The sequence below is a fragment of the Heteronotia binoei genome, chromosome 1 (genome assembly GCF_032191835.1).
Source record: "Heteronotia binoei isolate CCM8104 ecotype False Entrance Well chromosome 1, APGP_CSIRO_Hbin_v1, whole genome shotgun sequence".
In the NCBI taxonomy this organism is placed as follows: domain Eukaryota; kingdom Metazoa; phylum Chordata; class Lepidosauria; order Squamata; family Gekkonidae; genus Heteronotia; species Heteronotia binoei.
This window is the reverse complement of record NC_083223.1, coordinates 21,128,204-21,140,530: the sequence shown is the minus strand read 5'-3', so window position 1 is coordinate 21,140,530 and position 12,327 is coordinate 21,128,204. Positions and strand designations below refer to the sequence as shown.

General features: G+C 49.8%; 1 protein-coding gene across 1 annotated transcript in view; it reads right to left on the bottom strand.

Annotated features, from left to right (window-relative positions):
• Window positions 1–3,007: 3,007 nt before the first annotated feature.
• LSS (lanosterol synthase) overlaps window positions 3,008–12,327 on the bottom strand; it is a 50,347-nt gene continuing 41,027 nt past the window's right edge. Inside the window, exon 21 of the mRNA XM_060232087.1 lies at window positions 3,008–3,881. Coding sequence (XP_060088070.1) covers window positions 3,681–3,881 — 201 coding nt within the window. The 3' untranslated portion in view covers window positions 3,008–3,680. The remainder of the gene's footprint in view (window positions 3,882–12,327) is intronic.

Genomic DNA, 12,327 nt, shown 5'->3' with positions numbered 1-12,327 from the left:
GCAACATGGTTGCCGCCCTTTCAAAGGTCTCCTGCTTCTCCTTAGTCGCCAACAAAGAAAATGGCTGGCAATGATTTTTTTTTAAATCATAATGAAAATAGTGTTATGTTCATGACGATCAGCCTTGAGGATGGTACCTCCACACAAAGTGCCCAAACCTTGATAAATGAACAACAAAGCAAGTTAACCCTGCGCATTAGTTTTGGGCATCAGGAACCTATTATTTATTTATTTTATTTTTATTATTCAAATTTATATTCTGCCCTCCTCGCAAGTGGGCTCAGGACAGATCACAACGCAATAATAAAAACATAAAAATCTGTATAAATAACAATTTAGTGTCACAAAAATGGAGAGGCAAAGCTCTTCCAATGATTCAACAGTGGCAAAACAAAACCTGCGAAACTTTTATATATGGTAAGATCACGCACAACTCCCTAATGTCATAATGAAATGCCAACAAAAATTTCAAGCACTTTGGTATCCTGCAGTGGACTATTTAACAAAGCAAAATGTCATTCCTAAAAATGCATTTTTCCGGGATTTTTTTTTTTATGCCTTTGAGGTAATCTTTCATATATCCTTTTGATATCACCGTTGTCCTATGAAGCAATATAGTATATTTGACTACTTACTTTAATGTGTACTTTGCCCTTGTTGTAACTTTAACTGAATAAAATTATTTGCATTTCAAAGAAAAATAACAATTTAAAGCCAATAAAAACAGTATAAATTTATAGAACACAGGGTTTCCAGCTGGGATCATTAGTCCACAAACTTCATAAACTGGGCTGCATAAAATAATACTTAATTGTCAGCAGGGCTTTTTCAGGAGCAGGAACTCTTTTTAGGGTTGCCAAGTCCAATTCAAGAAATATCTGGGGACTTTGGGGGTGGAGCCAGGAGCAAAGGCGTAACAAGCATAACTGAACTCCAAGGAAGTTCTGGCCATCACATTTAAAGGGACAGCACACCTTTTAAAATGCCTTCCTTCCATAGGAAATAATGAAGGATAGGGGCACCTTCTTTTGGGGCTCATAGAATTGGACCCCCTGGTCCAATCTTTTTGAAACTTCGGGGGTATTTTGGGGAAAGGCACTAGATGCTATACTGAAAATTTGGTGCTTCTACCTCAAAAAACAGCCCCCCCAGAGCCCCTGATACCTGCAGATCAATTCCCCATCATTCCCTATGAGAATCATTCATGGAGGTGCATGATGGCTGTGGGGGCAGGGCTTCCCCCGCCGGTCAGCTGGCTGGGGGAGGGGGGAAGCCTGTAAAACCGGGGGATCCCCTGCTGGGACCTGGGGATTGGGAAGCCTAACTCCTTTACATATAGGGACACACACCCCTGATGTAGCCAATCCTCCTGGAGCTTACAGTAGGCCCTGTACTAAGAGCCCTATAAGCTCTTGGAGGATTGGCTACATCAGGGGTGTGTAGCCTAATATGCAAAGGAGTTCCTGCTACAAAAAAAGCCCTGATTGTCAGCAAAGGCGGGGGGAGGGGGCGGGGGCTAAGATCTTTTGGATACCCAGTTGTCTCAACCTGTCCCAAAAATGTATTTTTCATTTGGCTTGCCTCCCACATTCATACTGATTCCCTCTCTACTCAACAGCCTGGGCTGAGGGGATTGCAGAAAAAGAGCTTCAGAGAGGGATAAGCTGTACAGGCGAATTTAAAAACAGAAACGTACTTAAGAGCAGTGCTCAGCAAAATAGCATGGCTTGCCCTTTACCTCCTTTTGCCAGTGAAGAAACCTCAGGATACGTAGGAGGGACCGGAAAGGCTGAGGACTGGCCTGGGATGTTGTTCTCATACTGCTGCTGACTGAACAACACACGCAATTCGTAATTCTCCTTGAGTAACCGGATTTGACTTTTTAGTTCTGCATTTTCTTCCTGTATTCTTTTCATCCACTCATCGGTCATCTTCTTCTTTCTTCTTAACAAGAAAGAGCTAATTTAATAACCTCTAAGAGGCAGACTTGGATGGAAAGGAGTCAGTTGATTCCAAGGCTCTGAAAAGCCTCACGGGCTTAGAATGTTTCTATACCTTTATGATGTCACCAGTTCTTAAGGGAACCAGGGCCTTTTTTTGTAGCAGGAACTCCTTTGCATATTAAGCCACACCTCCGATGTAGCCAATCCTCCAAGAGCTTACAGTAGGCCCTGTAAGCTCTTGGAGGATTGGCTACATCAGGGGTGTGTGGCGTAATATGCAAAGGAGTTCCTGCTACAAAAATAAATCCTCTGGTTGTGACTTGACACTGAATAGCTCAGTTGGGATATACAGACCTGCCTACCTCTACACGTTTGTTGTAGAATTTGCTTTGTGAATAAAACATCTGTTTAGAGAAGAGGTTAAGGCCTGGCTTGTTCCCAATATCAACACTGAATTATAACAAGGGGCTGATAACTTTGAAGAAAATAGGAATACTCCAGAGGAAGACTTTTGACAAAATGAGCCTAAATCCTGGTGTTCATTGGATGGACTTTTCTTTGTAATATTGTAAAGTTGTATTTCTTTATAATGTGTACAAAAGATTTATATTGACTCTTTTAAAAAGGTTTACTAAATGTGTTAGCCAGTATATCACAATGTGTGTTTATATTTCTTGTGAATAAAACAGGCAATCTGTGAGCACTTTTAGGCACACTGGTTTTTACATGCTGATGAGGGCTACATTAAAAAAAACTTTCTTAGAGGGACAAAAACTGGGCAGGTTTACTGAATCTCAGCATGGCAAGTCACAGAATAAACAGAAGTTAGGATGTCAGGAACAGGTAACTAGATCAGAAGAATGCAGAGCATGGCATATTTTCTCACTCCTTCAATCTACTTCCATCTTCATAGACAGCAATTTTAAAAGGCTCATAAATAGGAAAACAGAGTATGCAAAGAGGTTTCTTTCTATTCCATTTAGAGACCTCCTAAAATTACAGCTACACAAACAACTTTGCAATAGAATTACAGTTGAAAGGTAAAGAATAAAAAAGACCGCCACTGTGAGAAAAGTTCTTTATTTACCTCAGTTATTTTAAAAACTAGACTCAGTTGCCATCACCACACAGAGACACCCCACAAGAGACAAGCTCCACAATACGTGAGGTGCACAAAATTGACTGAGGGGTTAAAAACCCAAGTGTGGGATTGCACAGGGACTACGAAGAAGATCGGCACAGTTCTGAACCTCAAGAAGCACTCCCCTTACCGCCACACACAACCCCGAAACGCTGAGGTTACCTAGCAACAGCCACTAATAGCTGTTTCTATCATTTTGGAGACTCTTAAGACCCCTGCTTTGTTCTTATTTTTAAGATTTCAGATTTTTCTGCAAACCCAGTTGTTTTTTTTCAGGTTTGAGGAAACACCTATCTTGTTTCTCTGTAGTTGCTATCTCTGGATTTAAGCCTTTAACGTCAGTTGGCTCGCAGGTTGCATAGTTGGCAACAGGTACAAACTATTTTTGCTCCCTCTTACTGTGCGTTTGCATATATACAAAAAAGTACACAGCAGGAAAAAACAACAACACAGCTTGCAGGGAGGACAAGCCGTTTGGAGAAGCCTTCAGTGTCCTCTATCAGCTCTCTATCCTCAATGATTCTTTAAGAACCAAGCAGAGCCTTTTAGTCATCCTCAAAAGTCCTGTGGTTGAGAAATTTCACAGAAAGATCTAATCAGGAAGCCAGCTTAGTTGGAGCGGGCAGGACATCTGTACCCATTGGCTGTTTCTTCATTTCCTCAGTCAAACACTTGCCAGCCAGTGGGCTGGAAGGATGCAGGTGAGAAAACCGTCCAAGGGCCCAAATAGGAAAGACATTTCGGTACGAAGTGTAGCTGATAGCGCAGGTCTTGTTGAATACTCCAGAGATGTTCTCCTGGGGGATGGAGATACAAAACAACAGAAGATCAGAAGCTAACCTCTCAGTTTTTCGGCATGGACCAGTGCTCCCCTCTAAGCCGAATTAGCACGAGCTAGCTCACAGATTTTTAGCCTCCAGCTCACACATTTTTGTCTGAGCTCTGGAAGGATGACCCCAGAGCACAATAATTTATGCAGTAGCTCACAACTTTAATGGCAGATAGATCCCAGCAGGCAGCCGTGTTGGTCTGAAGCAACAGAACAAAGAAGTAGACAAGTGCACCTTTAAGACCAACTAAAAGCAAACGAAAGCTTACAATTTTAATGGCAGTAGCTCACAAAGCAGAAATTTTGCTCACAAGACTCTGCAGCTTAGAGGGAACATTGGAGTGGACATAACTCTAATTTGTTTCCTGTCATCTCCCTGACAGTCTGTCAGAACTTGTATCTTTGCTGCTGGTCCTTTATAATGTGACCAATGCTGTATGGTAGTTTTATTGCAACTTAGAGCTGTATTGTTACTGAACCAGACTGACTCCATGTTGTAACCTCTGCTTAACCCAGAGTGCCTGAATAGTAATTAACCTTGCCCCACTGGTATCCAAAATATTTGGGGCTGTAGAATGAATTATGTCTTGTCTCTGCACATTCTCACACTGGGACCCTTTGAAGCCGAACAGCATGGCCTTCGGAGTAGGGAGGCATCCTCTCTACTGATAGTGATGGTGAGAAGACAGCTGCGCCCTACAATGTGAATTGTGGCTTTGTGAGATGTTTGCTTTACGTGTATAAAATCAAGCTGATGCTGGCTCTCGCCATTACTGTTATCTTGCCTTTTCCAGCACCTAGTTCTCTTCAATAAAATCCTAGCTTTTTAACTAAGTATGGGATCCGTTTGAAGTTCTTGAGTTCTGACATTATAACAGTAATCCCATTGTTCGTGGCTTATCTGTACTGGAGGCTTGGCCCGATGGCGGCAAAAGTACCAGACGACGGAGAGCCCACCACCCCATCGGAGGACCCGCCGCTCGACCCAAACGTGACGGGGGTCCGACGCAAAATTAAGGTTCCAGCGCCCTTCTCGGTCGACGCCGCCTTCCCGGCCCCGCGAACCTGGAGCCCGCGGAAGTCCACGGCAGCAATCGACGCCGCGGAGCAGCGGTACCGAAGCATGTTGGGCGAAGGAGGGGCAGGAGACGACGACGAGGGCCAGGCGGAGGGCACGGAGCCCCGAGGGGGGGAAGACCCGATCCGGACCCTCCGCAACGAATTATTCGATTGGGTGCGGGAAATTCACGGCGATGTGCACCGTTCCCGTGTGACGATGGCCGAGGAGATGCAGCAGAACCTGGGAGCTATCCACGACCAGCTCCGCACGTTGCAAACCGCGGTCCTGGGGATACCGTATGGAGTGTTGCCACTGGGGCAACCGCCTGTCGCCCCGCCGGCCCCCGCCCCGCAGGCTCCAGCTGCCCCGGCGCCGCCGGCCCCAGCGGCCCCAGCGGTCCCAGCACCCCCGGCTCCGCCGGCTCCGGCCGCCCCGGCACCGCCGGCGCCACCTGCACCAGGGGCCCCGGCCGCCCCGGCGCCGCCTGCACCTCCCGTTCCGATCCCGCCGGCCCTGCCGGGCCCAGCACCGCCACCTGGGGCGCCGCGAGCGCCAGGAGGGGCCGAGGGACGGGGAAGAGAGTTGAAGATTACGTTCGATGGGAATCCGGAGGACGTGGAATACTTTACCATTCAGTGCGACACGTTTTTCACCCACTGGGGCGCCGACTACCCTACCGAGGCCAGCCGAGTGTACCACATCGCGTCTCGACTGAGAGGGGCGGCCCGCAAGTGGTATGTGGGGCTTTTCATGGGGAGAAAGCCCGAATTAGCTACCGTGGCAGGGTTCCTGCACGCGATGCTCCGCCAGTATGGAGATCCCTTACGGGAGGAGAAGGCGGTCGCTGCCCTTCAACGCATCGAACAGGGCAACCGCTCCACCCGCGAGTACGCCACCGAATTCCTGGGGTACTGTGCGGCAGCGAGGGGATGGAACGAGGTCATGAAATACACCGCGTTCATCAACGGGTTGAATCCGAGCATCCTCGACCGCTGCTACAGTCAGGGAAGGCCCGACACGTTGGTCGGCTGGATCCAACTGGCCGGGGAGGTGGAGACCAACCTCCAACATGTGGGGATGAGGAGACAGCAACTAGCGAGGAAGGGAGCCAAACACACCCCAACTAAATCCGAAGGGAAGAAGGCTCCGACGACCTCCACCCCGTCTCCCGCCCGCAAGTGCTTCCAATGCGGGGACCCAAATCATCTTGCTGCTAACTGCCCTGGGAAAGCGGGTTCCACACCACCCACGGCGCGGCCAACCACCCCGGGCCCGAAGAAGAAGAAGAGCAGCCGATCGAAGGAGCCCAGTCGGGGCTCCGTCGCCACTTCCTTGGCGACTGACGAGGATTTTACCACCAGCCTGGCGGCAGTCGAAGAATCGACCGAGGAATCGGACGACACCGAGTCGGCGGGAAACGACAGCGACCTGCTTTAATGGGTGCCGCAAAGCAGGTCCAACAACAGCCGGCACTCCTCACGGTGAGAGCAACTGGGGGTTTACTTTTTATGGCCGTCACCCTCCTTAACCCGAACCTAAAGAGATTCATGCACGCCCGAGCGCTAATCGACTCAGGGTGTAACAGGGACTTGATCACCCCCCGCCTAGTTGAGGCGCTGGGATTAGCCACTTCGCCCCTGCCACAACCGATGCAGTTCCAGCAAATGGACGGGGGGCCCATGCGAGGGGAACCATGTACTTTAGAAACTCAGGCGGTCCCGGTAGGGACCGAGGAGCATTGGGGAATTGAGACTTTCGTAATCGCCCCCTCCTGCTCTTTCGACGTGGTAGTAGGCTCAGCTTGGCTCGCCCGCCACCAACCCGACATAAGGTGGGAGGAACAGATCGTCCGGTTCCCGGATTGGAGGTGCGAGCATCACCACTGGCGCCCCGAGTGGGGACCGCACGCTCCCCCCCAAAACATGCGGGCGTGCCTCACACTCGAGGAAGTCGCCTCCATCCCCAAGGAGTACCGAGACTTAAAGCTGGCATTTAGCGAGAAGGAAGCGGATGAGCTACCGCCCCACCGCCCTACAGACTGTGCCATTGAACTAATCCCTGGGCAGCAGCTTCCCAAAGCGAAACTGTACTCCATGGGTTGGGCGGAGAAGGCTGAACTCCGAAAGTTTTTGGACAAAAATCTAAAGCGTGGCTTTATTCGACCCGCCACAGCTCCCCATGCCGCCCCCGTCCTATTCCGAAAGAAAAAGGACGGGTCTCTTAGGCTTTGCACAGATTTTCGTGCGATAAACGGGATTTCCATGTCAAACGCCTACCCGATCCCGTTGATAAAGGACTTATTAAACACCGTAGCAAAGGGGAAAATATTTACCAAACTCGACCTCCGAGACGCATACTTCCGTGTCCGCATCAAAGAGGGTAGGGTGGCCATAATGTCTGAAGGCCAGCCAGGGACACCTTAGGGGGGGGGGAAGGTAGGGGTGTGCGCGCGCGAAGCGCGTGCGCCGCCGGAAACAGGAAGTGACGTCACTTCCGGTGACGTCATGCCACCGCCGGAAACAGGAAGTGACGTCACTTCCGGCGACGGCATGCCACCGCCGGAAACAGGAAGTGACATCACTTCCTGTGACGTCATTCCCCCCCCCCGCCGCCACCTGCCGGAAACAGGAAGTGACATCACTTCCTGTGACATCATTTCCCCCGCGCCACCTGCCAGAAGCAGGAAGTGACATCACCTCCTTTGACAGCACTTCCTGTGATGTCATTTCCCCCAAATATCACCGCCGGAAACATGAATAGTAGTTGATACTTCAGAACCAGACAAACCCGTTTGGAATAATGGTTAAGAGCAGTGGAGTCTAATCTGGAGAACTGGGTTTGATTCCCTGCTTCTCCACATGCAACAGCTCTTAGAGTTGCTCTCTCAAGAGCAGTTCTCTCAGAGCTCTCTCAGCCTCACTTTACCTCTGTGCTTGTTGTGGGAAGAGGAAGGGAAGGAGATTGTAAACTGCTCTGAGACAAGCGAAGGACAGGGTATAAATCCAACTCTTCTTTTAGGTGTCTCCATTTAATCTTCTAGTGAAATATGTCATTCATAGTTCAGTACAGTAACATGTTTGAGTTGGTATTGAATTTCAGTCAGACATGACATCAAGCTCTTGAGAAATATTCCCTCTAAGCTGAGTTAGTGTGAGCTAGCTCCGTTTTTTAGCCTCCTGCTCACACATTTTTGTATTAGCTCAGGAAATATAGTCCAAGAGCAAACTAATTTATGCAGTAGCTAAATCACTTGCTCACTTTAATTCCAGTAGCTTATGAGGCAGAATTTTTGCTCACAAGATTCCACAGCTTAGAAGGAACAATGGCTATAAGTTAAACAAAATAAGGCTGCAATAACACATGCAAAGTAATGCTCTTTCAATGCTCTTTCCAGTTGGGTTTCATTGTGCAAACTGGCAAAGCCCAGTTGGAAAGTGCAATGAACGTGGGTGGAAAGTGCATTCTTTAATATGCCTAAATAAAGAAACATAGATTTTGTTTGCTTCCTCAGTTGTATAATGTAGCTCTTAAGAGCATGCTGCGTAAAAAAAATCAATCATGATTTATATAGGCAGTTCCCAGTGTGCTGGGATGTATTGATGCTCTATTCTATTTGGCTCTATTAAATTTCATTTTTCAGATCAACAGATGTTTTGTGAACAAACAGTGAACTTTCAATACACCTCACATCTGGGAACAAAAACTGCACATCAGACAATTTGGAGAGCTTTAAACTCCTTATACAAAACACTATGCACACCAGTTGTAAGTGTTAACTGCTGAACTAGTGGCGAAAGTGTAAAGGTGCACATTACTAAAAGTAGGGAACTTTAAAAATTTCAAAACCAGATTACTTTAGAAAACTCTGTAAACCACAGAAATTAAATCAGTAGACCATGCAGATAAAGCCCTGCAATTTAAGAATCTGACTAAACAGTTAGCTATAAAAGACTGATTAAATACAGCAAATTCTACAGTTTCAACAAAATTCTTCTTTCATTAAAATGTTGCCCAAAATGCATGATCCTCATTATTAGCACCATTTCTGCTGGCTGCTCTCAGTTGACTACAATCTTAAAAGGCAGCTGTAGTCTCAAATACTCCCAAACATTTTGCCTCCTCTATTTCTCTCTCACACAAACACACTCTAAAAGGGTGCACTTTCTTGCTGTAGCAAACAGACAAATCTAGGTTAGAGAGGTTTTCATGCTGTGCTGTTGATCTTATGAAATATACATAACCTCCATGCAGGCTTTGTATTTAACAGAAGTAATTGTGTTGTGGGGAGGGGAAAGGGTTGGTTGACAATTGAGGGACAAGAGCTTGCGGTCCAAAGCCTGAGTTTGAGAAAACAAAACAACATGCACACACACAACACCCCCGGAGGGGGGGGCACGCACACTTAAGTTTTAACATACAGGACTGCATGTTGCCTGGAAGGCTGCACTGGGTATCCTATGTAGCAGCTCCTCACCAAGAAGGCAAAAAGCTACAAAACAAACAATGATAAAATACTCACTCTAAAGCCTGCTGCCCTAGCCTATACATTTTCGAACAGAAATCATTAACAAGCACACGGAGGGAGGGGGAGCACTTCAAACTAAGCAGTCTCTTCTTAAGTCCATACAATTCTGCTTCTCCCCCTCCACACACACACTTCTTCTATATAATGGTGTTTACCAGAACTGAGAGGTCTAATCCGCGGTCTGATGTGCCAACGCCACGGAGAAAGCTTCTCCCCGCCCACCCGCATCCACCCCAAATATCCCACCCCCCTTAGGGTTGCCAAGTCCAATTCAAGAAATATCTGGGGACTTTGGGGGTGGAGCCAGGAGACTTTGGGGGTGGAGCCAGGAACAAGGGTGTGACAAACAATTGAACTTCAAGGGAGTTATGGCCACATTTAAAGGGACCGCACATCTTTTAAATCCCTTCCCTCCCTAGGAAATAATGAAGGATAGGGGCACCTTTCCCTCAGCCTCGCCTGGCCTCAGCGCTGCCGCCACCGCTCACAAGCCCCCCACCCCAGCCCTGGGCTGCCTCGCTCTGCTCCTTCGCTCACTCATCGACGACGGGGGAGGGGGGGTCAGGGAGGGATGGCACGGCAGGGGAGGCAGGGAAGGCGGAGGTTCTTTCACACCTAAGCAGGCAGCGCCGGCCCCTGCGGGAGGGAGGGAGGGAGAAGAGAAAAGTGGGAGGGCGAGGAGGAGGAGGAGGAAAGCGACCGGTGCTTGCACAGGGAACCTTTCCTTTTTCCTTGTCATTACCATTTAAACAAAGGCGCAATAAAGAACTGCAACCAGTCACAAAGCTCCAAGTCTACCGAATAGCCAGCACAGAGACGATCACCCTTGACGTTTGGAGTTGGCTACAGGGCGCAAAACTAAACCAGGATAACCCCCAGACCAGACTCTTAAGAAAGACTTTTTTTTCCCCATGGGGCATTTACATTTCTTATTACAGCAATAAAAGCTTGCATTCTGTGAAAAGGAACACTTTGCATCCCCTCTCCCGCTCCCCCACAGTCCTCGCTCGGGAGGAGAGAAAAACAACAAGCAGACTAGATCAAAGGCTGTGACTTTGGAAGCAAGGGAGATTTGTTGCCTGGTGCCACTTAATAAATACTTCTAAAAATGTGATCACAGTAGCTGAAAGGGAGGAGGGCCAGTGTCATAGGGTGGGGGGAATTGCAAGGCTCTCCTAACAGCTAGTTTGTTGGGCTAGTTAAGGCAACAAAAATGAGAGAGAGAACATGCATACAAACAGGAGTCTGTTCCTTCTCTCTCCCACCCACGCTCTACCTCTTCCTGGGCCATTCTCTGGAGTTGTTGTTGCCAGGGTTAGACCTGGACAAGCTGCCTCCAGCCAGCTCCTCTCATCTTCTCCTCCCTACCAGGCAGAGTTAAGAGGCAGCTTTCCACACAGGCTGGCGGCCCAGGCATTGGCACGCACCCTACCCCCACACACAGAGCGTAGCCCCGGATCAGTTCCCCCAGCTAAGCTGCTGGGTGGCAAAGGGCTTCTTCCCCTCAAAGCAAAGCAAAGCGTGGGTACTGTGGAGACCCCACCCCCGCCGCTTGCAAAGTTACTAGCGCACTTGTTCCCCTCGCCTGGCTGGGGAGCAGGCAGGCAGATCCCAGCTGGTGGCGCCAAAGGGCTCGAGCTCAACCTCTCCCCCCCCCCCACACACACACGGCAAAGCAAAATGCGGGCATTGGGACCCCACCTGCAGGATGCAGCCGCGCTCGCCTTGCTCCTTGCCACACTTTGCTCCCCTGAGGAGGAGAAGTTTCGGACTTGTTGCTGGGGGTGTTACTTAGTTCGAACGCGCTCGACTTCTTTATCTCCCTGGGCACAAAGCGGGGAGAGGCGGCGCTGGAGGGAAGAGGGGCCGAGAGGCAGCACTCCCTTCGAGATGCCCTCGGAGCCTCTCTAACCCGCCGCAGGCTCTCACTCACCAGCCCCGGCTCTCCCGCGCTTTTCCTCCTCCTTGCAGTCGCCATGGCGGCGGCTGCAGCAGCTCCCGCTGCTCGCTTTGAATGGGGCCCTCCAGCTCTAATTGCGGCGGCAGCCCAAGAAGCCCGCCTGGCGCTCGTGCCGGGCACAATTTGAATGAAAATGCCTCAGCTTGTGCGGCGCTCGAGTGACTAGCTGCCATTAGGGCTCGCCAGCCACTTCCTGCCCAGGGCCGCAGAGGTGCACATTGCCTCTTAAACTCTCCAGCCGCGTCAACAGGCCGAGGTGCTGCTTATTGGGAGGGAGGGAAGGAAAGAAGAGGGGGAGAAAACGCACCCGCAGACAGAATGGAAGGAGGAGGAGGGAAGGGATGAAGGCCAGCCAGCTGAACTTAATTGGGGGGTCAGATCAGTTCCATGATCGCTGCTCCCCGCATGAGAGAGCCGCCCTTGCCCGGACGGTACCGACTAGGCAGGAAGAGTACCTGTGGTCTCTGGGCTGGCTGTCGCCGGGGAGCGCCTCTGCTTTTCCATCCCTAGCTGTGGCCTGTCTCCTTTTGCCGTCTGGTTCGGATCCTACCCAGCCGGGGCAATGTCGGGTCCTCTCCCGAGTGCAGCCCAAGGCGGGGTTCTCTCCCTTCTCTGGATATGCGCGGGTTTTTTTGGGGGGGGGGGGCGCAGCCAGGAGGCCACGCTGGGCAGGGGGCGGTAGTGAAAGGGCCTTTCCCCCACTCTGGAGGGCCGTGTGACTCTATCTGAAGTACTGGGGATTTGAGCCCCCAATTTAAGGAGGAGCATGAATTAAACAAAGCAGACCCTAATGTTAGCACGAAGGAGAAGTCCCCTCTTCGGTGTTGCATCTTACCCCCCCCCCCCCGTTTGCCGGGACGCGCTGTCTA